Source organism: Pseudopodoces humilis, chromosome 7 (genome assembly GCF_049639895.1).
Source record: "Pseudopodoces humilis isolate 2021_Gansu_Grassland_sample_001 chromosome 7, ASM4963989v1, whole genome shotgun sequence".
NCBI lineage: Eukaryota > Metazoa > Chordata > Aves > Passeriformes > Paridae > Pseudopodoces > Pseudopodoces humilis.
The window spans coordinates 19,355,450-19,383,079 of NC_142206.1; the positions used below are offsets into that span (position 1 = coordinate 19,355,450).

General features: G+C 38.5%; 2 protein-coding genes across 10 annotated transcripts in view; one reads left to right on the forward strand and one right to left on the reverse strand.

Annotated features, from left to right (window-relative positions):
• CD44 (CD44 molecule (IN blood group)) overlaps positions 1 to 4,887 on the forward strand; it is a 49,437-nt gene extending 44,550 nt beyond the window's left edge. For all 5 annotated transcript variants that reach the window (XM_088057398.1, XM_088057399.1, XM_088057400.1 and 2 more), the window contains one exon: positions 1,141 to 4,887. In XM_088057398.1, coding sequence (XP_087913524.1) covers positions 1,141 to 1,357 — 217 coding nt within the window. In that variant the 3' untranslated portion in view covers positions 1,358 to 4,887. The remainder of the gene's footprint in view (positions 1 to 1,140) is intronic.
• A 5,501-nt stretch (positions 4,888 to 10,388) lies between these two features.
• Positions 10,389 to 27,630, reverse strand: part of SLC1A2 (solute carrier family 1 member 2) — an 89,323-nt gene continuing 72,081 nt past the window's right edge. For all 5 annotated transcript variants that reach the window (XM_088058352.1, XM_088058350.1, XM_088058351.1 and 2 more), the window contains exons 10-11: positions 22,852 to 23,083; positions 10,389 to 19,425 (exon numbers count right to left, since the gene is read on the reverse strand). In XM_088058352.1, coding sequence (XP_087914478.1) covers positions 19,351 to 19,425; positions 22,852 to 23,083 — 307 coding nt within the window. In that variant the 3' untranslated portion in view covers positions 10,389 to 19,350. The remainder of the gene's footprint in view (positions 19,426 to 22,851; positions 23,084 to 27,630) is intronic.

Below are 27,630 nucleotides of genomic sequence, written 5' to 3' on the forward strand. Positions count from 1 at the left end.
AGCACATTTTTTCCTGGTCTGTTGGTTGCAGAGCTGCTCTTTTAAGAGGCTGTGGAGCTCCACAGCTCCTTTGGCATTTTATGGCTGCAGAGCAGGAAATCATTCCCAAGGGTGTGTGTAAGATTAACAGAGTGAACCAAACTACTTCAGATAAAATAACCCTCATCTATGAGTCAGAAGGCATGAAAAAATAGTATTTCAGAGGCATAATAGTAAAATTGAATGGCCAAATTAGTCATTCAGGAAAAAATACGCTTCATTTAAGAATAAAGCACTTAAAAGTCCAAATTCACAGACACATTGTCCCTCTTAGGCATGTTGGGCTCTGCATATTCAGTTTAGACAAGGCTGCTTGAGGACAAGTAGAATGTCCAGCACTGTGTAGCCAGAGTCCTGTAAATAGTAAATCTGACAGCTGTGTAAGTAGTACTTTTTTACTACAGTGAAGGATACCCAGCCCACAATAACCAGTGTGCATCATCTTTGGACTGGAGACTCTTTAAAAGATTGTGTGTGCACGTGTGTTTTAATTCAGAGCTGTATCTAAAGTTTATTGGGCAGCCCTGCAGCGAGTGTAACTTTAAAAGCACAGAACCTATTTCCTACCTGAACATCCCAAGCAGCTCTGCTGCAGACAGTTCTCCATACTCCCTTACTGTTGGCTGGCTTCTAAGCTTCACACGCTAATATAAATTAAAAAACAGTTGTTTTGTTTAATGAGGTGAGAGCTTGATCCAGATTTTCTGCTTGCGTAAGAATTTGTGCATTTTCAAAGCTGTGGTCCCAAGCTTGGATTTAGAAGGTGTCCTCGTAGTGGGAGTAATTTGCAAAGTTCATAAATGTGGATATATTCAAATGATAGGAAAAAATTTCTGGCATTCAATAATGAATATTATTGCTATATGTAGTATCAGTAAATATAAATTAGATAAGTGAGCTCCTGATAAATTTTATGCATATAATGGTGGATGCTTTCAAAAATAAAATATGTGATATGGAGAAACTTTGTACTTTGTATGGTATAAGTCTGCACTGGCAGACACAAGTTTAATTTTCAATCACCTTTTCCTAAATATTGGCCTTCAGGTTTTTATTTTTGTTAGACTCTATCTATAATACTTTATTTTTATTTCTTTCTAGATGTGGGCAGAAGAAAAAGCTCGTGATTAACAATGGCAAAGGGGCAGTGGAGGACAGGAAGACAAGTGAATTAAATGGAGATATCAGCAAATCACAAGAAATGGTGCACTTGGTTCATAAAGAACAGTCAAATGACCAAACACAAGCATGTGATGAATTCCTGACTGTTAATGAAACACAAAACCATCACGAGTTTGACATGAAGACTGGAGTGTAATGGTACCACTGCCAAGCAGATCAGGGCTGGGGAAACCAAAGTCACGCAGAACTTGAACAGGAATTCACAGATGCACTGTGCTACTGATGTCTTTTGAACATAAGCATAAGTTCTATTTCTTTTCAATCACTTTGCAATGACGCCTGAGTTTAAAAATTGACATGTGCTTTCTGAAATACACCCCCAAGAGTTGGATAATGCTTTCAGTTCCCAGACCCTTCACAAAGTGAAGTCCCTTCACTATGTCCTGGATGCTAGGAGGCATACAAGTTGACATCATTATTCCCCAGATGGAAGGTCTTCACTGTGTGGAGCTAAAGAAGTATCCAGTCACTCCATCTTACAGATATTTAAAGTATTAAACATGCCATGGTACAGAATTAAGTGAGGAAAAATGTCAAGAGTAAAAAAAAATCAAGTTTAAACCCAAAAGGCATCTTCTACAATGTCTGCAACATCAGAATCCTTCAGAAATGCCTTCTAGCCAGGAATAGCAGTGGGTACATTCAGATTCTGCCAGCATAAACAAAAAGCAACATTTTATAATTGTGTGGCTTGGTCTGCAATGAGGGAAACCCAGAAGGACAACATTTATTTATCTCTATTTTTAAATATCTATGGACATACAGCAAGTCTTCTCGGGAGGGGTAATAAAGGCATGAAAACATGAGCTGAAACTCTAATAAACTTCTATTCTTTATTATCCTAGCTACCTGTACAATTATCCTTCAGTTTTTGTTCATTGCTTTTCTCCCCCACTCATTCATTGGTCCAATTTTGTGCATGTTTTTAGTGAGCCTGTTAGATAAGATAATGACCCCAGCTCTACCACATATGCACAAATCAAGCAATTGAGATCACTAGGGAAGCTGACAGTATTTTGTTCCTGAAAATAGGTCTCCATATTCCTGCTCCATTAAGGAGATGCTGAGCCTATTACCATTTTTCCCCCTATAACTATTATATGAGATTGCTGATGTTTTAAAAGTTGCTTTTCTATGATCTCACTCATTTCCTCAGAATTCTAGTTCATTTACATTTTTTTCCATCTGCTTTTTAAAAATGCCAAAAAGAAACATTGCTTGCTTTTTGGTATCAGAAGCTCAATTTCTACAGAAAAGATCAAAGCAAATGAAACCCTTCCCAGCCATGTAATATAGCACAATAGCTGAGCTGCATTGTTACATGTTTCTGTTATGTCCTTTTGTGTCTGTTATGTAAAGTATTTGTATTAAGCTATGATGCTGTGCATTATATTGATATGAATTGTCAGGAAAAAAATTATTTACTACCAGTGGTCTGTGCCATTTTTAAGAAAGCTCATTGGAATGGAGGGAGAAGTTTAACTTCTAATTGGACTGCCCCCAGGAAATGCAGGGGAAAACTCTGGTCTGTGTCAGCTGAGGGATGTGGACGGTCTGTAGCAGGGTTATTCAGGAGCTCTGTTCACTGACCATAGACCCTGTCTTTGTTCTGCTGAAGTATGTTATTTTATGTTCTCCATCTGAGGCAGTCTGGAGGATGAATATTCAGCTGGCTAAATGCTGACTTTAGCTAGCACTGATCTTTACTGGAACATAAAGCACAAGACTGCTGAGTATATTTCTGAGTCACAGCCCTCCAGCAGTTTCCCATGTGCTTCACAGAAATGCTCAAGTGCCCTGGTATCTGCTGGCAGATCTCCTCAGGGCAATTTACACCTGGGCAAAAAGTCCCAAGACAAAGTGATGTTTTAAAATACACATAGGATGTTTTCTGACTTTATGTAGGTCAGATATTTCATCTGTGAACAGTGCATTGATTTTTGTTTAATGTTTTTAAGCATGCTTTTCTATTTGTCATTAGAAATCAAAATGATCTGTTGAAGGCTGTGTTTAAACTGGTGTTAGGTACTCATTCCACTAAGTATGGAGATCCAGAGTAAGAATTATTCCTCCCTTTAAATCCTAAATGAATAAAAGTCTCAGTGAGGATTTATTTCATTGTCTTGGAGGTTAAATTTCTCTTTTAAAAAACAAAAAAATCTGTGGCATGTTATTCATCTCCCCATTCATATACTGAATGAAGAAGTCCACAAACTTCTTCGTAATTTATCTTATAGTCAGTTGCTATAAAAGCACAGACAACACTGGTTGGGTTATTTGTATATTTTTAAATGGGAGATGCTCAAGAGGCAATGCCATTATTTTATATATGCTGATTCTTTTTAGATTATGTCCTGTGACTTATGTGTAATTGTTTCATTATAGTTTCAAAACTAGACAGCCATTTCATATGTGTAATACAGTACATACTTTTATTAATCTTGCTTTTATTATGAGGGATTGTTTGTTGTGTGTATGTATTTTTATATAGAGCACTCGATATATTTGCATATTTATTTAACAGATTAATCAAAATGAAAGAAAATGCCATTTCTAAATTGTAACTAGAAATAGTATTGCTAAAAACATATTGGACTTTAAAATAAGCATCCAAAATAAACCTGATTCCACACTGAGGATAAAATGTAAGTCCAGCTGTTGGTGGTAGAGAAGTATTCAGCCGGATAGTGGTGTTGAATACTGTGATCGTTTTTTCAGCTTGCAAACTCCAAGCCAGGTGAGGTGAAATGCTGTGTGACCTTGTCTGCTCTGCCGGCTTCCCATAGGCTCCACAGATGCTCTGGGAGTTAGTGATGAACTCAGCTTTCTCCTGGAAGTAGACAACAGCTGCAACAACTTGGTTCAGTTCAAGATTAACTCATTGAAATCTTGATGACCATTCCTGGCTCATTGAACCAACAGCATTTGGAGAGTGAAGCACCCAGCAAGATCCAGCCCTTCCTTCTGGGTGCTGACAGACAAATTGTGTCTTGGTCTGTCCTTGGTGCCTAAGAAGAATGAGGATCTCTCCTAAAAATGCTAAGGAGGTCAGACCCTGCGATCAGCTTGTGTCACTCCTTTGTCTTGAAAAGTTCCAAATAAATGTGATCCAGGCCAGTGGAAATACTGTCTAAAGCAGCAAGCATACTTAAGAGAGGCTCTGCATATTTTATGGGAATGCGATATTTTCATGAAGCATTGAAGGTTGATTGCTTCATTTGTATTTTGTTGAAGTTCTGACAAGGAATATTTGATTAAAGCAAAGGATGTGCAGCTGTCATGTCTACCTTTGTGAATGTGAAACCCTTTCCACAACACCAGTTCCAAAATTGTACTTTTGCAGTTTTTCACATGATAGGGATGTTTTTTTTGTGTCCCTTGTCAACAACAACAGCCTCTGTACTAATTAGTTTGAAGCATGTTGCCTGGAATATCTTTTAGGAGACAATTGCCGAGTGTCTCTAGCACATATCATTCTGGTTAGGGTTGGTCCTAATTATTCTTTCTGTAGATGAAGGAAATAAATCCTCTGACAACTGTGTTCTGCTTCCACATACAAGGACACCAAGGTGTTTTGTAAGTCAGCAGTTAATGGGTTTATTTTAAGCTATATTAGGCCATTAGACAATAATTATTTCTTAATCTTTATTAAACAGTTCAAGGGTCTGATGCCTCTGAGTCTCTGCAAGAGCTCTGATTAGTAAAATACCAGCCCTTTTGTTAACCACAGGTTCTGACTACTGCTTCTCTGTGGAGGAAAAAGGACAAAAGGTGACAGGAAAAGGGTTGTTCCTTGGGGTGTGGTTCCATCTCTGTGGGAGTGGGTGACAAAATTCCTGTTCCTTAAGGGTGGAAAGAATTGTGCAAAGGTGTTTTGGGCATGGGATTCAGGATGGAGGGAGAACATCATTTCTGGGAAAGGATGTAAAATGAGAGTGAAATTTCTGTCCTACAGCTGGGAAAGTACCTTCAACACCCCCAGGACTCTGGCACTCGAATATTTCACAACTCTGAGTAGGAAAAAAGAGCCTTTTCCTGTGAATCTCCCCCACCTCCAAGTCATCCTCTACATCCACCATCTCATTTGCACACTGATTTTGAATTTTCCCCTGGTTAGCTTATTTCTCACTATTGCTATGCTGCACGTGGCATCCCCCACGCTGGGGACAAGCAGCTGTGGCAATGAGGAGAGGCAAATTTAGCCAAGATGAGTAACAGTGTCTTTTGTACAGCACAGAGATTGCACTTTTTGCCTTTTTCTCACTTATTTGGAGTAAGGTTAGTAAAGGCAAGATTTCAAAAACATTTCTGAGAGGGATTGATTTGATTTTTATTTATGACTTAACATATGTAATACACAAAGTGAAAAATTACTCTGGGGACTGTACATGTGCTGAAAGCCCTAACATGTGCCAGGTGTTAAGGATGCCCAGGAAAAAATGCTCGGGAAATGGAGCTGAGGGAGAAGCCTTAGCAGGTAAAAGCAGTTACTCTCTCCATCTCTCTTTTTGCCTCTCTGGTCTCTTATCCCACTCTGGTCAGAACCATATCCTTTATCAATAGCTCAGCTATAGTATTTGCTGCTTTTTGGGCATTATTTTCATCCAAGAAATCTGTCAAAATGAATCCTTCCTGACTCCCCTTACACAATTCCTCTTCTTGCTTATCTTCCTATTTTGAAAGTTCAAGACTGATCCAGATCTTCCCATTAGTCAAAAGAGCTGCTGCATAGGGTTTTTTTAAAGTTAAAAAGGTAGTGGAGAATCCACCATCAAAGCAGCTCTCCTGACCTCAAGACAGTTGATTATTGTTAAAGTGCAGGTAAAGCAGAGGCAGTGAAACCTTTACATATGCTTTAAACACAGCCTTCTTTCAATTTTGTCTGGATGGCTCCAGCAAGCAATAGAAAGGTTTTGTCTGAGTGACACCTTCAAGGAGTCTCAGACTTTCTATTTAAAAAGTTTTATTAAAAGGAATGTATTTATTCCTACTCTACAGGCAAAAGGGTTTTGGATAAAAAGTGGGGGAATGAGACCTGTTTTTATACATTCTCGACTACAAAAAGGTGTGCATTGAGCACTGATGTGAATGTCTTTGATTTTTCTTTAAAAAAATATTTTAAAAGTTACAAAGTTTTGGATCAAAACAAGTCTACAAAAACTGTGAAAAAAGATCATTATTTTCCTCAGAAACAGACATGGTTTCAGCTAGTTTTAATGTTCCAGATAGAAGATACAGCTGTACAAATTCCCTTTTCTGGGGTTTTTTGGGGGCTTTTTTTGGGGGGGCGGGGAGAAGATTCTCCGTGTCTAGTACATAGTATAACTTTCCCTTTGTACTAAAATGAAATTTTTAGAAGTAATTTATTATCCCACTGGGGAAAAAAAAAAAAAAAAAAAAGCACGGCCAAATTTACAAAAAAACAGGATTAAGTCTCAGATACCATAAATTTAAGTGCATTTATCAGAAAAAACTGCAGCATTTTTTAGAAAATTAAGAAAAGTCTCACTAAAACACCCACTGAGAATTTAGATCAACAGCAGTTTTCTGCTGGTGCTGAAGCTGAGGCTGAGATTAGGGGTACGTAGGCTGGCAGTGGTAAATCAGCATATGGCTCATAGGCAGTGGAGACTCTGTTTATCCAGAAACTTTTAGGTGTGCTGAGTTTGTCCTGAAGTCCTTGTAACTCTCCAAACAACCCAGGGAAGAGGAGGATGCAATAAGGCATTTTTCACTTCCCTGGAGGCTCTGAATTTTGTATCTGGCATCTGAAAGCCTCACCTTGGGCAGTTGTAGGATGGAGTCAGTTTTAACATAATGCTGCCAGTCTCATGTGGAAGCGTATAAATTGTTTGGTACCATTTGGTACCAAATGGCTTTGTTACAGCTGAGTTTTAGCTTTCATTCTAAATTTACTTTTAGTCATTGGTGTACATCATCTAGCTTCTGGCAGGACAGAAGGCTTTTCTGCCTTGGGTAAATCTAAAAAAACCCTTTAGATCATTTTCAGTGACCACATTTTCCTCTGCATGAATTGACATTCCACACTTCCATTTTTCTCATAAGAAACGCTAATAAACTCTTCTGCCCCATGATGGGAGTTGAAGTTTGAATTTATATTTATATTTATATTTATATTTATATTTATATTTATATTTATATTTATATTTATATTTATATTTATATTTATATTTAATCAAGGTACTTTTTTTAAAAGCAAACATCCTGTTCAGGACTGCTGCTGCAGATTGCTGGCAGCACCTTGCTGGAGCTAGCTTGGAGAGAGACAGTTTTCTGCAGATGAGTTTATCTAAGGTGAGTCCATGACAGCTGAGCCCTCTACATGAGACACAGTGATCTCAGCTGACAACAGCACAGCAAGGGAGAGAAGAGTCTTCCTGCACATGCTGTGGACCACAGCCATCAGTGATACAAGCCTCAGAGCAAACGTTGGGCTCCTTTTACTTTCTGGATCCACAAATTATTCTCTGTTCTGGCTTTGTTCAAGCATTGCCTGCCTATCTGTAACCCAGTGTGCAAGTACATGGACTTTGTCTTCCTGTAAAACTGTTTCACAATCATCCCCTCAGTTCAGCATGTTTTGTTTTCCAAAACAGATCTCCAGATTCACTAGCTTTATAGTTCTTGGGTATTTCCCTGCAGGTCTTTAGTGGTTTATTTTCTAGTTAATCTTTCTTCCATTAATCAAGTGAAAGTCTGAATTGAACTCCGGGTAGGGATGCTTGTTTGTTCAGCCAGTGCCTTAAGAACAAATTTACCCTTTGTTCAAGAAGGCTGACTTCCCCTCCCGCCCATGAAGAGGACAGATAAAAAGCCTGCCTGTTGTTTACTGGCCGGGCAAAAATGGGAGAAGCCCGGTTCAGAAACAAAGCTGAAATGATCCAGTCAATTTAGATAACACCAGTAACCTGGGCGAAATAGTGGAATGAATTTTGAGTGCATTTCCTAGCTTGGTCCCTCTTCTTGTCCCTTCACTGCATTGGGAGTCAGCTGCCTTTTCTCCCTGGCACAGCTGCACAGCAGTGTTTCTCAAGTGGTGTCCAGGGATCACAGGAGAGTGATCCATGCAGCATCTTCAGGCACCCCAGTAAGAAAAGAACCAAATGGGAGATAGATCTGTTTTACAAATGACTACATGAAAAGCAAACATTTTTAGTTCAGTCATGAGTGAGAACGAAGAGCACAACACTCTGTAAAACACTCTGTGTTGCTTTTCTAAATGCTCATCCCTGTACTTCTGAAGCCTTTCAAAGAGTGTGAGGCCTTTTTCCTCCTGACCTTGTTCCTGTAGTTTTGGTGGGCAGCAGTCAGTTTTCTATCTGTCTACACAGACACATCTTGTTTATCACCACAGAACTTGTCTGCCTGAACCACCAGGACCACAAGACCTTATCTTGCATGCAATCTGTTTTCCTTCCTGCTTTCATTGCATGCTGCACAAGTGAGACAGCACAGTCACCTGCCCAGCACTGTAAAGCCTAGAGCTTCAGATGTCAGCAGTACCCCTGCACAAGGCTCTGCACAGCTTTGGAAACAAAATGACACCAAGCCCCACTGGGGTATTTCTACATTATTGCAATGCAAGTGCTTGCTGAAATAACTCCTTCCAGCCCAACTGAGTGTAATTTGTAATGCTGTTTTCCTCCTAAAGCACTGTACGTTGGGGCCACCTGTTTCATAACCTTGTCCTGTTCACATGTACTATCAAATACAAAGAAGATTGTTTCCGATCTAACAGCCCTGAAGTATTATCTCAGTTGTGCTTTCATGCCTGAGAGGAGATGTAGAAATATCTCTTAATATGGGCTCATGATTCATAAATCACTGGCTTTTATAGCCCCTTTTAGCAGATTCTTTCCTGTAGAGAGGGACACATTCCAGACACAAACACACTCCTGAAATAATCTTTTTCTCTAAGGCTACGGACATAGAGAAAAGGGGTACAAGGGGCTTGCAAGAGAAAAAGCCTTTGGGGTGTGTATTTTCAGAAAGGTCAGCTTCATAAAATTGCAGTACTGGTTCCTGCATGGGTTGGTTATTTTAGGTCATTTTGCAGAAACATTGCTTTGTAAAAAGCAACATACACAGGTTGGTGTTGAGCCTTTAATTTTAAACTTTTATTCTGATGTGTAACAGAAGAAAAGACAGATTCCTTTTATGGAAGGAATCTGAACCTACAGAGTACACATGAAGTATGTGAGTGATGGGCATCCTGGAAAAACTTCAGTGAGAAATTTTATGTTAGCAGAATGCATTTCCTAGCAACACAGGCCTCATCACCGTTTTTGCCCTGGTATCAAAATGGCAGGAGATAGATTTACTTTTTCAGTAAACCAGATTTATTTTTTGCCCAAAGATCCTCCTAGCAGCACATCAGGACTTGGTTCGTTACTGACTCAGAGGGCAGACCGCCAGCTGAGGCACTGCCAAAGCCACTTCCTGCCATGCCTGGATTTCTTTGGAAATTTCTCAAGTGGATGATTAAGAAGAAATAAGCCCAGGGTTATGCACAAAGTCAGTGCTCACAGCCGAGGTTTCGGTTGTGCCTTTATCACACACCGGTAGCTGTGCTATTTCCGTAGCGCCTGCTATTCCGAGCATGCATAAATGCTGGAGCTTTCTCTCCATACTTGCCAACTGCCACTCCACTGGGCCATGGTTCACTCCATGAGACCTCTTAATTTATGTGTTAAATACTGTTGATTTCTTTATAAAGAACTCAGAAGTTCCGCTACGGGCTTTGTTTATTATTTTGTTTTAGAAAGGCTATGAATAAAAGATTTATTTTTTAGCAGCCAGGGGAGGGAAGTAGGTTTCTAAAGCAACTGCAACCATTGATTTGTGTCCTCCTACTCTTCTAACATGTCTTTTCACTTCTCTAGGCTTCATTGCCAAGAACTGAAGTTAGTGAATCCTGGCCTTTGTGGGAAATGAGCTCATTTGCAGCCAGCATCCTGGAATATTTTGGAGGATAAAGTGAGGGGTGAGATTTCTAACTCTTTGGCAAAGTCAGGCCCATCTTCTACCCTGCATGTAGTTATCAGAACAGGCAGCCTCTCTCATCAGACTGCTTTATCTAAACCTCTACACAAAGCATTCCCATATTGAGCCCAGGCTGAAATTAAAATTCACAGATGTAAGCCATGAAAATTATGAATCAACATTTATTGATGATATGTACATAAGAGGTACAACACTTAGTGAAACATTATATTCATGACTATTTCCAGTATAGAAAGAATGTCTAGTTTGTTTTATACATGAAAGTTACAGAAATCAGTTCATTCTGTAAGAAAACATTAAAAGCCAATGACTAACAATCCTTGTAAAGAGGAAAGGACCTGAACTACAAAAATAGAATCAGTCTACAAGGCATTCCAACTACAATATACAAGAACAGAGCCCAGGGTTGGGAGAAATTTTATCATCTGCATTTATTAATTTCTAAACAAACTGTGCTATAGATACTGTACAGTATGTCATTTCAAAATCTCCGGAACTTTCTGAGTGTAAAGACCAACCTTATCCCTCTTCTTTTTAATCCTTTTTACAACAGAACATCGCAAAACATTCCAGTTCATGCCTGGTCACCTTAAAGAAGGGGCAAGGGATGATGAGCAGGCAGCACAGAGTAATCCAGTGTGCAATTCATCCTGAAGCATCATAATGAGAATCACCAAGAAGGATAGTTTCTGTGCTTTGGGGCCTAATTTTTATTTCTTTCTGTCTAGAGGGGATGATTATATTTATACGATCCAGGTCCAGAGTATCTAGGAATGAATCAGCTTCTTGTTGCTGCAAGGTTCTATTTTCTCATAGATCTGAACTGCAGCTCTGATTTTAGATTTTTGCCACTGACTATGTAGTTGATCATATTTTTTTTATTATTATCAGACATACTTTTGTAAATAACAGACTTGTACAACGACCACAGGAGCTTCAGAAGCATTTAGTTTGGTATTTATTTTCCAATAAATGCTAATATCCCTTTTTAACAATGAAAGAAACAGTGCCCCTTTGCCCATGAGTGTGTTCATCTTTCTCAGAGACTGTTCCTCTGAATGGATGAAGCAGAGGTTCCTACTTGGACTTCTCAGGCACTCTGGAGAGAACTTGCAGCCCCTTGCTGCCTGCAGGCTTGCCCAGTCACAGCTGTGGGACTGCTCTGCTTTCCTGGCATCTGTGGTCAAGAAGTGACTGGAAGTGACTCAGAGGGATCCTGTGCTGCCCTGACGTGACTAAGGGCTGAGTGATGCATAGAGCCAAAAGCAGCCCAGGCATCCAACAGGAATGCAGTTAGATGCAGCTCTCTTCATTCATTGTGCCAATTTAAATGGTGACTTACTAAACTTCTGGTGACAAAGAGTCCAAACATTTCAAGCAAACAAGAAGAAAATAAAACAAAGGCTTGTCATTCCAGGTGAACATTAATTCTTTATGTCATAACAAGTGTATTCACCAGGCAGCAAATCTATGCTTTCACTCACTGCCAAGGAACTACACACATGCAGCTTCTAACACACACCATACTGGTTAGATAGTTGAAAACTAAAATTAACATATTTACAATGAACTGGCTGCATACATGATTCTGAATGTTATTAAAACTGGGTACTCCATAAGAGACAGATAAATTAGTTACTAAGCTGTGGAACCTAATCAGTTGAATGGTCAAAACAAACAAACCCAGATACAAATGAAAAAGAGAAAGCAGAACAAAATGTTAAAACACAGTCTAATTTTCTACTATGTCTCAACACACAGAAACTGATTAAATTAATTTAAAGCTACACATACTGTATACACCATTTCACTGAAATTACGTGTTGATAGCTACATTATCTACACTAAGTGCAGAGAGGCACTGGACATCATGCTTCAACAAAATGTCAAAACTGGTATCAATAAGGTTTTACAGCTATTAGTAACTCATCACTATTCTACCTGTGATTCCTATTAAGTTAATACCTGTTACATCTGATTTAAAATACAATATAGATCAAAATACAAGGGCATATCAACACACTTCCTACATATATATATCTACTAGAAACTTAGGCTCCAAAACCTCAGCAGAATAACATGGCCCCACAGATTTCTGAATAGTTGAAGAGATACCCAGTATCAGTCATACTGGGACAGCAGTCCTTCCTATTCGATGTTTTCTTTGTTTTGAATTACAGTCAAAGAGCTAGTAGGCCATAGAAGATTATTTTTGTTTGTTATATAGCTGTTATGAATATTTGTATTATTTTTATTCCTCTAAAAACTGTTCCTTATTAATTAAGTTGAAATTATTATAGCCACGGCCTTAATGCCAACAGGTATTTGCCTAATGGGAAGAAATTACCAAAATGAGAAGTAACTGTCATTTGGGTTGAAAAATATAGTGGTTATTCTCTAAAAAATACTTAAGAAAACAGGAGGTATTTGTATGGATGCTACCCAATTACACTGGTCCCATGGTGGTTCTGTTGGTCCTTTTTTGAGAAGGCAAAATTAGGCGGCAAAATCCTGAACTTTTTCTGCAGGCTGAACTCACACACACAGTATTGTAGCAAGATGGGTGGGGTTCCTGACAGCATATTTTTTGCCTACCCTGATCTATTTTCTATAAACTGCATTCTGAGCCAGTCAGTTATACATTAACAGGTCCTAAGGAAGAACTGCAGGATTTGGCAAAGGTAACATCAGGAAAAATTATAAAAGTGAGGGACGATTGCCCAAGACAGTCAATCTAGAAGATTGCTCAGATTATTATAGTATTGTTCCATGATGGACTGCAGCATTTAAGGACATCTTGAAATTCTTATTTGCTTCTTGCATTTTGTGCTTTGTCTATAATTCATCACCAAAACTAACACAAAAATATTTCATTGATCCTAAATGTCATAAGAAAACTGGTTTTGATCACCTTTAAAGGATTACTTCCCTACCTTATATGATCCCATAGAAAACATTCTAAGAAAATATTTGTGTGTCTGTAAATTACAGATACTAGGTAATTTAATTCAGTCTACACTGTAGTTTCCAGGGAACAAGTACAAACCCCTAAAACCTGTACTATTCTTCACTAAATCAGTGTTGAGCACACAATATTTAACACTATAAATACACGTTCAGCTTTTTCTGATGCATTCTACAAGAAGAGTTCATACTGGATCATAGGAAATAAGATATATTTAAGAAAGGAGCAGGATATATAGGATGGAAGTGTCTGCAGTTGTCTTTAAGTAGGAAGGACAACCTGAAGTACACAAGAACTCACAAGTCCATACAAAATACCAACACAGAAATGCTATAATCTACAATACTGACTGCAAAATCAATATGCAAGCACAGTTTGCATACAGTCTTTGAAAAACTGTAGAAAAAGGAATTGAAAAGAACGATACAAAAATTCCAGCAGACTACACTATTTATGTACAAAGCAATATACAGGTATGAGACAATCCAGGTTGTGTGATGCTGCCTGTGACAGCTTCCCTTCGTGCAATGGTGTGTGCCACAGAGCAACATCAGAAACAGTTGCAGGACTCCTCAGTGTTGAGTAGAAGACTAGAAGGACTGGATGCTCTAGCACTGATCAGCATTGGCTCTGCAGCAGGATGGAGTTAGAAATGAAAGGGGATCAAAGGTTGGGTGAAGTGAGAAACATCACATGTCTTCTTGTCTCCCCAAATTGTGCATTAGGCTGTTGGTTATGTCCATCCTGGACTAGTAGAGACCTACTCAGTGGCTTGTTCATGTGCTCTAGGCTTTTCCAATGTCTGGAACCTGGCTTTTATGTAAGACTCATAGTTGTAACTGCACTTTATCTGTTAGATTTATATCAGCCCGTTAGTGAGGAGTCACTGGGCTTCCCCTAAATAATGGAAGATGTCTCTGGGATGGTGGGCACCTGTGAGGGACAGTTCCTCAGAACCTTCTGCCAGGGAGGCCACTCAAAGGAGAAGTAGAAGAATTACCAGCACCTGGGCATCAGCAGCGGTTTGACTCATTTATAGCAGCAGATTTCCATTGAACATAAAGTATGACCAGGAGGAAAAACTGAGGGAGGCACCCACTGCAGAGCCTGTACCAGGCACTGCTCCCAGGGGCTCCTCCAGGAGTCCTGCCTCAAGTCTGTGTGCTGTCAGGGGGGAGACACAGGCTTGGTGCCCATGGGGGAAGAAAGATTGATGACTTTGGAAGGAATAGACACTAAATGCATTCCTTAAGGAAAATCATGAGCAAGAACACATTTTCAAAAACAGCATGGCAAAACTGAACAATCTACAGCTTGACAGCCTTTGACACTTCACTATTGTAAATACTTTGTTCTTTTTAGTACTTGAAACTACACTCTCCATATCATTCTTTAGACAAAGATAACTGGGTAAGTATTTTCCCTTCAAAGTCACCAATATTACTGGAGAGAAGAGAATAACTCATCTTTCCAAGAATGCTTTCTGCTGGGAACAGGAACTTCTACATAATCTTATATGCTGAATTATAGCTGAGGTGAACTGTCCCAATGGACTATACACCTATCATAATGGCTAATATGAAAAAAATCTTAATTGTGGCCTTAAAAGTCACAGTAATAAAACCAAGATAGTCTTCAGGCTCATAAGAGAATAATATTACAGTACATTTTTATAAAGTGCCCTTATTTATCTTTCTGTAAATTAATTCAAATGCAGCAATAAAAAAGCTGAATGGAAATTAAAGAGATGAGAAACAATTATACCTTTACATCTCCATAAACGGGTTCTTCTGAGCCCAGTACTAAAGCTCAGAGCCTTTTTAAAGGTAAAGAGAGAAGTGAATGTTAGAGGGGAGGTTTAATATTGCCTATAGTTATGGCAATTTGTGCGACTGCTGCTGTGTTGCTACAACAAGGCTGCAATAACACAAGTGAAGGCAAAGAAGCAAAGAAAATCCAGGCAAGTCACCAGAATAAATTTGTTCACATGCTGATGCCTCAGCTTCTCAGATGAACAGTCTAGTCTTCTGCGTGTCTACTGCTGGAAAACTAGTGACCTGGGGAGTGATGGAAAACAAATTAGAAATCTATATTACTCCTACTTTTTAAAGTGGCATCAAGTCCGGAATTCCATGTGCTTTGAGAAAGATATTGAGATCAGCTATATCTCAGAAAAAAAAAAAAAAATGGGAAAAATCAGCATTTTTTGTGCTGAGTTTAAATTCAGTGTTGGACTTGCAGCACTGAAACAATTAGGTATAAAAGTAGTATCTTGGCAGAAATCTTTTGCATGTGAGAATCAACTTCATTATAAATAGATGAAGACTATTCCCTAGGATGGGATTGTGAAATGTCTTATAACTTAAGAGAGACAGGAAGGGACTTGACTTTTCTTGGAACATTGTGACTCCCACAGATTTCAATGGGTCTTTCACGTAGTCAAAGCATTGCAGACACAGTTTTTATTACTGCAAACAGTTTTTCAAAGGTGTACTGAGTTTCCCACCAATTCAAAAGGAAAGAGCACATCTTGTAATAGGACCAAGTGGGTTTTGCCCTACCTATCTGAAGAATCTTTGTGTGTAAGACCCACACACATTTCTTAAAAGGCTGGTGCAGCTGCTGTTTTCAAGAGAAGCACTGAAGAAACAATTTAAGCGGCAAAGTGCTCCACCTCTCCTGCAGTTCTAACGTGCTGTGTGCTTTACTTTCAGTGAACAGATACTATGAGAATGCTGACCCAGCTTCAGCAGTAAATGCATAAAGCAAGTGTGTAAGCATGTATGTCATTTAGTATGCAATGAACTGAGTCTTTGCCTGGTCTAGACTTTTCCATGTGCCAATGTCCTGCCAGCAATCCAAAGGTCAAAGGATATCACAGTTGCACAGACAAAGGTGGGGGGAACTGACAGAGCACCAAATACAGAAAACAATGTTAATATGAACTACACAGAAAACAAATGACTTTTCACTGAGCTTTTTCTTTAACTTTGCCACCCCAGCACTGTGAGCAGATACAAAAAGAACTGCCAGATGCAAATTAATGCATTGAGACTCCTAGTGAAAGCAAAAGGAGGCTGGCCAGTAACCAGCACTGCCTGCTGAAACGTGAACCTTGGATTAGCTGAAGTGGACAGTCCCTGGGTTATTTTCTGTTTATTTAGTTAAGTAGCAACCCAGCCTCGTGGAATGAGCAAATCGAGAAATGAAAGCCAAGAGTGAGTTACATTTTCCCACAGAAATGGAAAGCTTTTTGATGATTTAATACAGTGCTGCACTGGAGTAGCACTATATTAAATATTCAGTCAGGCTACAAGCAGAGAAATATACGAAACCCAACATTTCTCCTTTTCCCACATCCACATTTAAATAGAGAAATACCATCGTAATTATATTTTGAAAAATCCCTGAGTTACTGTATCTACAGAATTACCACTTTAAAATCACAGTCTGCTATTCTAATCCTATCAAAAGATCCAAATTTATTCTCCCATTTGTGGGTGGGGTTTCTCTAGCACTGCATTCCTTCCTTCCCTAGTCTCCATCCAAAGAAGCACTCTTCAAAGGACATTACATCCCAAGTGGATAACTGTAAGCATATTCTAAGTGTTTCTCAATATGTAATTTTGTGGAGCTGCCTAGTCACATGTTGCTGACATTCCTGTTTGTTTCTAACTGCTAAACAGTTTCAAATGACAGCTAAAAGTATATGGACCAGTTTTCTAAAGCTACTTTCAATGCAAGCTATCAGTGTCGCTGCTCCTAAGAAACCGCTGTGGTGGAGAGGCAGAAAAATCATCTAGCTGTGCCATGAAACAGCTCAAGAATGCTGGATACAAATTGGGGTACATGCTGTGTGTTATTCTTGGATACAACTACCACTCAAGTGACAGCAAATTTCACTTGATGAGAGCCAGCACCCTCAGAGTAGGGAACATTTAACAGTATCAACACACCATCCCAGGCACATTTCTGGCACATAACCCAGTGAATGCTACTTGGGAAGCAATAGCTAGACAGAGGTTAACTCTGGATATGCTAATAGCAATGACTGCAGAAAAGAGAATACAACCTGCCTGCCACTTCTCTGAACAACTTACAATTCCATCCTTCACAAAAAGATAAAAAATCAAATCCTCAAGATCCTTCAGGAGGCCTTTGGGAAAGGCCTTCCCCTCTAATACATGTTAGAGGCCTACAGAATTCACAGTGGTTCAATATCGGTTAAAATATATAGGCCATTTTGCTTAAGATTTGCTTGGCCATGGCATTCAAGTGATGACAAAAATACAGTGGTAAGAAAAATATTCCATGATAATTGCTTAAATGAGAGATACTCTGACAATGGACTTGATCTTGCACATCATTAATCATGCAAGTAGCCTTGGCTCGCTTAGGTCCGTGTGCAGTTTCAGAGATATTTATATGAATGCAGAAGAACAAAAGCAGATTATACTTTCACTTTAATAGCTTCTACAGAGCCAAGTAACACTCTACAGTTAAACACATTATTCCCCTTTAAACCCATGACAAGTTTGAGCACAGACACTGAATGGCCTATTTCCATAAATGTTTGTTTCTTGCCATTTTTAAGTTCACCATATGCTCATATTCTGATTCATTCTGAAAACTTCTGAGAGTTCCCCCAAAACTGCACAAAGCTTGTTCTGTGAGTAGAACCTTCCAAGGCCACGTGGCTCAGCTTTGCTATGGAACATTGCTAACAGTATAATGGTATTCACCAGTATCTTAAAATTGCTAAGTATTAACAAGCACCTTAAAAAAAATTTCACAAGGTGTCTATTCTCACTCCAATTTCTTCTGACAGGTTGAGTCAGACACATGTGCTCAAAGAAACATTTCTCTGACGTTAGGGAGTTGTATACCTATTACTCTGCAAAAGAGACAGAGACGTAAATTCAACATACTGACCTAAATCCTGAAATTCTGGTTTCATTTTTATTCAGTCCTAACCCTGGACAAATTCTCTTAACCTTATAAGGAATTTGGTTTAGCAATGAATTCAGGATTTAGCCACTCTCTGAAACATTACATACTTGAAAGATGGCTTTCACTTCATAGCAAATGCAACTGATGATCGCATTCAAAAATTCTGTAAGAGTAATGGTTCAGAACTTGTCTGCAGCTCATTATTAAGTACTCAATCATGACATCCATAATCTATCTTGGTAGTACCTTACTTGAGTATCCCATCCATGTGATAAACCCCTCTGACATCAGTGGAGCAGGGTGGATAGTAAGGTACCACCTACTTTGATTAAAAATGGCACAACTGAGTCCATGGTTTTCTGTATTTTTGCTCATCAGCCATAGATTTAGTGAAGGAACTACCATCCCTGTTATTATACTGCCTTGTATTGCATGGTGCATATTGTGGTCACAAAGCAGCACAGCCCTAGCATAAAATAAAGGCTGCACCTGCCCTGGGACATCTGATAAAAACACGCTGCATGCACATAGAAATCTAAGGTCTTCTCTTGATGCTAAATTTTAGTTGTACTGATCTAACAAAATGTCTGGGATAATTTATTGACTTCTATGCATTAATCCTGCCCCTGGATCTAAGCTCAATTTAAAGTACAGCTAGGCACAAAAGTACAGTGCTTGTTATTATCAAAACAAACAGAAATCTTTATGGATGTTTTCAAAAGGTATTTTAGCCATACAGTGATAAACAGATCAGGTATGCCACAAGAGTTACCAAAACACTTGAAGGCTTACGTGGTGGTATGTTTCTCTTGTATCTGTGACCCTGAGTCCCTGTAGTGAACTGTACTGGCACTTTGATCTTCCCATTTTGCAGCATTTACATTCTCTGTGTCTTGAATGAAAGGGGAAGTGGGTGAGAGCGCATTGCACTGCATGGAGCATTCTCCAGGTGCATCATCCAGACAGTAACACAAGGGAGACAGATGGCTACGGATCATTGCTTGGCAAAGACACTACAATGACTTGATGAGATCTTTGCTACGTTTCAGTTACAAAATTAAGCAGAAACTGTAGATGTTAAATAGAAAAAAAAAAAAAAAAAAGGAAAGAGAAATCTTCTTTAATCATGGTATCTTCTGCCATAAGATAGCTTCAGGACTTATTAAGGATGCAGCTAGGAACTTCTTCACTTAGTTTTCACGTTTCCAAGGCTCTTCTTCAACAACATTGAAGTCTGCAGATTTGCCATTGGTTGCCAGTGTTACCTGCAAGTAATTATCATCAACAAGCAACTTAAAGGCCAAGGCACTTTGACAAGAAAAGTAGTGAGTTTTATAGAGAAGATTATGATATTTACAGGAATTACATACACTGTCACTTATTATATAAGTAAAATGCATTTATTCAGAACTCATAACACTCCCAAATAGTGTGACTCCTGTTCATTCATTTATTATAATGACTAGAAAACATCAGTAGTAGAAAAATGTTCCGCATTTTCTTTACCTTCATTGCAGTTTGTTGTTTTGTTTTTTTTAAATAAGTATGTCAGATTCTACCCCTTTCTATCTCTTGTAGATTTCTCTGGATTATTTCAAAACCAGATTTTTTCTTTTTTTTAATGTAAAAATTTGTATTTTTTCAGTGGAATTCCCTAGCAAAGCTGCATACCAGATGCAACAACATGAAAAATATGCAAGGCCAGAATAATCATAGATGTGTATCTATACAAACTCACCTACAATTACACCACCTTTAAAGAAATGGAAGAGAAGACATGTTGTGAAAGTATTTTTCATCATACTACTATAACAATGCAGTGAAAGATTTTGACTATAGTCCAATTAAATATTCACAGTAATGCTAAACTGATCTCACATGAGGTACAACAAAACCTCACTCTTTCCTGTAAAGATACATGCTGGAATTTTTAGCTTCTAAGTACGGTAGAAGACCTGTAGAGATCTACCAACTCACAGTGAACAATGGACAATATGTTCCATTCCAGAGATCAGTATAAATGAACCCGGTTTCAAGAAAGATATCTCCAGCCAAATTACTTGAAAAAATCAAAAAATAAAAGGGTAAAATGCCAATTTAACTTTACAAAACTGATGTAGATCTAGATAATGTGAGAGAATCTTTCATTTAATTCTAAAAAGTTGGCTTACTTTTTCCTAACTTACCTTGTAAGTTAACATCTTCAGCTTCAAATGAAAACTTAAAGACAGAGCTGAAATTCCCCATGCTGGATAAACAGGATGTATGGAAGCATTGGGACATGGAAACATGACAAAATGCACTGATTTTTGAAACAAAGTCAAGCTTTTTCTTATATAATTGGAAGGGGAAAACATGCAAATACAGCAACGAACAGCTTATTCAGAAATGAAAATCACACAGAGTCATGTGAAATATGATAATAAAAAAAAAATACAAAAGTATCATGCAATAACAACCACTCTAACCCCATACAAAGGTAAACTAATTATTAATTATGTACATTGACCATGCAAAATTATAATCTACGAGTGTTATACATGGAATATATTACAGAAAGTAAATAGAAAGGGTGTGCTAGTAGATTAGTGTTTCCATATCCTGACCAGAGCTGCAGTAAGCTTTTCAACCCACCAGCGTATTGGACAGGATGAAGAGATGGCTTTTCAAATTTAACAGCTGGCTGTTTCAAAGCCCCAGATCCCACTCTTTGTTGCCTTTGCAAGTCTAACACTTGGGAGTTGTAGACCACTTCAACATGATCCAAGTGCTCTGCGAGTGCCAGCATATATTCACAGCTCATCAGTTAGGTCACAACAACACGTCCTTTTGGCAGACAAGAGAAGTGACCTGCTCAAAGTCAGTCTTGTGCTCAATCCAGTAAAGCCTGGCTCTTTTCATGAGTTTAAAAGTGCAAACTGAGACTGTAAGCAGAGCAAACCTAAAACAATTAAAAAGAACAAACATTTCTAGCTCATAAATCACTGGTCCCAAACTTGAATTAAAGGGTGTGCTTATGATGACATACAGCACTGCTAATCCATGGTTTTGAGGCAATCTATTGCCTCAGCAGAGGGAGATAATATGAGAAACTGAAGGAGAAAAGAAAGTGCAGCAAGTATTGATTGCATCAACAGGCTACTACTTTTTAACTTGACTTGGATCTCTCTACAAATCTGAGAAACTGGGAGTAGATTAAATTATCAGTATTCAATTCCATAAACATAATCTTAAACACAGAATTGTATATTTAACTTAAAAAGTTTTCAAAAAAATTCAAAATAAGTTATCTAAAAAGTGTCTTTCTTTCAAGAATCTTTTTCTTCAAATTTTAATCTCTTGTGTCCTTGCCTTTTTTGAGAAATATCAATTAAAGACCATTTTCAATTTTATGTAAGCATGTATTCTCTTTCCATTTCAGATCTTAGTTTTTAAATTTTTCAAATGGAAAAAGCATGGCCTGAAGATAAAGGGGACAGCCATGTCAGAAAAAATGTATGATTTTTAAAAAATCACTTTATTGAAACCTTGGAAAATTCATGGAAAAATTTGAAGATAAGATGAATGCTGTTTGGTTTTTTTCCTGGAATTCAGTATTACTTTTTCCCCTAAAAATTCAGGTTTAGCCTGCATTCTCAAGAAGTAAGCATTAGGAAAAAAAAATCTTTCTAAAGAACATTTCCAGCTAGGCCAGACACAAGAGAAAATGACAGTATAGGATTATATTTCCAATATAAATGGAGATGTGCTAATGGACTTAGCGCAGTTGTTCACAGCTAGATACTGGCTCAGTTGTAGCAACTGGGAGATACAAGAGAATCTGGATAAATGGCTAAAGTAAGCTGATTGGCAAACCCACTGTCTCAAAAACAGTGTACAGCATCAGACCGGAACATTGATAATTGCCAAAAAAATAAAAATACTATGAAATTAGAAGTTCCATCTTGTTTTGCTTTCTTTTCTCCTCCTTTTCAAACGCTCTCTCTGGATTTTAAACTGCCCCATTCCAGTGGTGGGTTCTTAGTGAACTTTTAACCACTAACCTCCTGAAACTGTCTGTGCATTCAACTGGTGGTGTTGCTCAAGCTCACTTCACTCTGATCAAGACGTCATTATTAGTGTTAATACTGCATGTTAGTTACAGCAGGGGTTACAGAGGGAAGAGAGTGTTTGTGCCTTAGTGCCTCGGGAAGGAACGCTGACAGAAGAGAAGCAGAAGCGTGCTGTGTGAGTGCAGGAGCATTCTCATGCTAAAGCGCATTCAACATGTCGACCTCTGAACAGCATATCATGAAGGCAGTCAGCAGGTGACAACACCTGCATCTCAATTGCAGCCATCCTTCATTTGGGTTGGCAATTAAGTTCTCTGTTGCCACAGAAAATTAAGTAAATGTCCATAGAAGGTGATGCCATATTCTCTGTGTCTTGGCATATTCCATAATACGCTGCATCTTGCCTTTTGATATGTAAACAAAGTACATGATTTTTTCCCATCAAATGACAAGTTTTAAGAGAGTGCAAAAAAACCATCTTTTGAACTGCTTAAACACATTCAAAATGTCTGGGGTTCATGGACCTTGTTGCCACATTGTTATTTGCAGAACGATTTGAAAAATACATGCAGGTTAAAAAATAAAACAAATCATGCAGTGCTATATACATGTCTCAATATCCATAAATGTGAAAGGTACCTTGCACTCATCTACCATGACTGAGTTGTGAGCTGCAAAAACACATTGGTTTGAGTTGTTTTCCCTATGATTTTTCATGTCATCATAGATTGACTGAGTCTTGGTCATTTCAATGTCTTCATGCCCTTTATGATGGGAATCAATGGTGTCGAGTTCTGCCTTGGAAAGGTGGTAGACAATGCCAGCACCAAAAGAATCCCCCACTACATTGACTGACGTTCTCATCCGGTCCCTACAAAAGAAGGAAAAGACAGAGGCTGAATGGAATGAGAGGAAGAAAAAGTAAGGCATGGCAGCCCTGTTTATGGTACAGTTACTGCATTTGTTTCACGAAGCTCAAGGTATCTTTTGAACAGAGAGATGGGAGCTTTCAAGGGAAATGGGAGAAGCTTGCCTTCCCAAGGGACTTGTTCAGACAGGGAGGATGTTCCAACTTCCATGTCCCAGCTGCTTATTCTCATGGGGTTTGGCAAAGAATGTATGTTAGATCCCAGCCAAACTGCAGAGCTGTGTTAACTGAGATCCCCCAGTGCCTGATTCTGGAGCTGGGGGTTTCGATATCAGGGTGCCAGGCTCACACTCCTGCCCTTTGTTTCATATGAATTTATCAGAGCATTGAACTTAATGCAGCCAGAGAAAAGGATTTTGGTTCTGATGAGCTGTTCTCATTTCTGGTTTGAATTAACAAACGGCCTCTCCCTTTACTCTTAGCGAGCAAACGATGGGGAACAAAAATGCCTGAAATATCTCCATAATGCTTAGGCTATTGAAGCTCCTCTCCTGGCACCATCTTTACAGATGGCCATCTGTTGGTGTGGCAGCATGCCCACTCACTCTACGTGTGCCAGAGCTTGGCATATGAGCAACCCAAATATAGGTCATGGCCTACAAAATTATGAGCCTGTGACAGCATTTCACTAACGAGTGCCCCTTGTTGTAGGAGGGTGCCAACAGAGGCTAACATGCTTCGTTACAAAGAAATATGTTTGTTGGCACTTTCTGGACAGGATGCCACTAAACAGACGTGCCATCCTTCTCCTGTCTTGTCTTTAGTGCGGTTCTATCTGTCAACAGTGAATCACAGTTGTGGATTTCCCCTGACTTCAGAATTGTGCCCCAAACCTGACCAAAATTCTGCAAAAATGGGAGCTGGATCCTGCTATCTTTCCTGCTACAGCACACATGTTAAAATCATTTACAATCTCATTTGCCTCTTCATATCTGCACTGAACATAAAACTCCTAAAAACCTTCTGACCAAGGCTTGCAAATTAAACCAAATGAAAGCAGCCGAGTCTAGCTCTGCCAAATAGGTCAGAGAAGTGATTACACTGATTAATTCTCAGAAGCATATTCATGAAGATTCATTTACACAAAACGGCCAGGTCGAACAGTGAGGACACTTGCCAAGTGACAAAAGCTAGCTTGCAAGACCTCATTTCCCAAGACAGTGATTAATTTCAAAACAATGTTTCTAGTATTTCTAGTACTAGATTTGTGTGACAGCTCCTTTTTCTGTAGAACACTGAGAAAAAAAGTTCTAAATATATAAAACCTCAACTGATAAACATTCATTATTCATGTTTACTTGTGATCATATAAACTTTTGAGCTGATTTTAACATCTTTGCTCTACACATCAGTAAATCTGACTTTCTTGACTGTGGAATTATAGTCCCATTCAAGTTTCTCCTTTCCCTCTCAACATTATCATGCTTACATATTTACAGACTTTGTGGTGTAATATCTTTGCTGAAGCAGTTAATTTTCTTTCTTTTTTTTTTTGGCTTCAAAAGAAGGGGAAAAAACCTCTACAGTAATTTCCCCGAGAAAGAAACCAACAGTCTATAGGAGGAAAATGTCCTTCCAGTTTTGCTTCACACAAATTAAATGCTTTATACAGTTCTCATCCAATGCCTGTGAAGACTATTTTAAACCTGGCCAGAGTGGTAGAACAGGAAAATAAGACTTTCTGGTGTGATTTTTAATTAAGACCATTAAATACACTGAACCTAGCAGTACAACTCTACAAAATGAACACCTACTTAATTTTTTTGCATGAGTGGTATTAAATTTTGAAGGGATTCACTGATGCCAAATGACAGAGGGATAGTATAGGATGCCAAAGAAACAAAGTGGAGAGAATATATAAATATAATTGCGGCAGAATTCAAATTCTGAAAGGGTCATTTGAGGAGATGCTCCAGCTCCTGCACACATACCACTAGCTGAGAGATTCAGCAATACAAACTGCACACTGATGCACAATGCGTTACACTGAGCGATCCGAAGGAAGGTCCTTACAACAGAAACAGTAAAGTCTCAGCTGTCAGGAATCAACAGCAAAGTGCCACTGACCTCTTTTGGGGCAAAGAATACCCTATGAAGAACAAAGACAATTGTACTTACTCTTTCGTTAAAACTAACCAACCAATTAATTCCAGGCAAGCGGGATGACGTAAACAAAACAAATAAAGGAAAGTTGCAGTCTAGACCCTGTTCATAACACCCAGACTTCAAGTGGGTCTGAATATTCTGACTCTGACCTAAGCCTTGGCTTAGATCTAGATTCAGAATATTCAGACCCAGAGTCAGAACTGAAGCAATCTTTTTCTGAGTTACTGAATGAAAGTTTAAGTACCAGATCAGCTGCTCAAGCTTGTTTTCACTAATTCCTCTCTCTTTTCCGCAAAATACCACTAATCTGGTACCACTGATATTTGCTAAGCTTGTCAGCTCACATCTGGAGAGTAAGTACCCAGTTTCTGGCTCAAACAAAATAAGCTCATTTTATTCCATCTGTTGGCATATAATTACTGTCCTAAAAATGCCACTGCTGTGCTGTGCTTGGTTTTAAACTGTAGGAGAGACTGTAAGAGTTGTGAAATCCTGGGAAACTTGCCTGGTTGAAAGAACTTACACTGGGTATGTATGCACAGGAGGTAGAAAAATTGAACAACCCAACACATACTGGAGAGGCTTGAGAAAAAATCTATATAGAAACTTTTAAGCTCCAGTTTGAAGGAGAGACTGCCAAGTTTAAGGATTTCACATAAAGTGATCTTTGTGTTACACAATGACTAAATCATGTAAAACTGGTTTTGGTAAGACCACAATTTCAGGTGGTGGTAGTACAGTAAAATCAGCTGATGTTCTGATATTTGCATCTATCAAAAATAATGAAAACCTCATAGAGTATTTTTTAAAATCTTTTTAATCTGAAATTGAAATGTTATTGAAGGGCTGTTCCAAGTATTTCTACATGGCTGGTTGCATTTATTCATGTGTTCCAGAAAAGCGGCTGGAATTGGGTCTTAAATACTTTAACCTTCTCTTCTACATTCTGTTAGAAATACTGCTGTAATATTATTTAATGTTTGTAGGTAAAGAAAATGTGTTTTTATGGCATTTCATTTCAGATATTCTTTAGGTTTGGTTTGTGCATGCAAAAGCTTGCTCAGAAGTAGGCCTGCGTGCCTTTTCTTAACATAGCAATATCAGCAGCATCATTCCTCATAGTTCATTAGATCATTATGGGTACCACAACACAGCCACTGGAAGATGGAAAATTAAGCTATTAGATGTTGAAAATAGATTAGCAAGTACAGCACTTTCACCAACAAACAGTATCTTGACTTTGCAGCACCAGTGGAGTCACACAGAGCTTTTCACCTCTTCTTTTATCTCTTTTCCTTTTACCTTTCAGCTCTGAATCATGCTGCACTGGCACTGCTGATCAGTAGGCCATGAGGATCCAAACCCAACCATTTTGGGCTGAAAGTTCTCTTGCCTTCCATTTATTTTGGAAAGACATATTGAAGTATTTCTTTCAGAATTCCTATCCTTCCTCTTCCTACATTCATCATGGCTACAGCTCCACAGTATGGAAGTTTTTATTTCTTAAGAAAGGTTGGATTAGCCAGTGGGAATTGCTGAAATGCAACACCCACTAGTGGATCAGAACTGCTGATAAACTTACAGCTCTGAGGCTTGCTAGTGTAGGCAGAGCTTCTCAGTCCACAGGAATGTTTTAAAAATACATTTCCCTAAAAAAACCAAATAAACCACAGGCTCCTTTTGCACATCCTCCTACCAGCTGCAGAAACTTACCTATTTGCCTTACTTGGAGAGCCAAGAAAAACAGATGTTTAAAATATATTTTTATATATTTTTTCTCTCCTTCTTCCAGCTGCAGATTCCTATACCACTTTCCTGTTTTCAACTATGACATCATAAATATAATAAACTCACTGAATATCACATCCTTCCCTATGCCTTCTGTACCTTCTCATTTTACCATTCTGTATCATGATATAATGAAATTCAATTATATATAAATCATATAAGTAAAGTTTTCCCTTTGCCTCCTCAAGCTCTAAATTCCTTTTTTTTCCTTGAAGCAAAAATCAGAGCTGCATGTTATCCTTCAAAATTCTTAGTGACAGATAGACCATGCCAGTAGACCCAAAATACATGTTAGAGGATTAAGTTCTTGAATTTTTCTCAATAAGCCGAAAGATAATGACAGAAAATTAAACTTCTATTTTATCTGCACATGTTCATTCCCAACTCTGCTGTTTCTTCTTGCATAATTTTAATTGTGTTTCTGGAACTGAAAGCTACCAGAAGCAGGCCACTGAGGCTGCTACTTAGGAGAAAACACACAAATAGTCCAGTTATATTTATGTCTCCCTTTCTGGGCACCACAACTGGGACAACAAAAACAAATGTCTTTACTACTTAAAAGAAAATTAGGGGAGAGCTGGCTGTTGACCAGAATA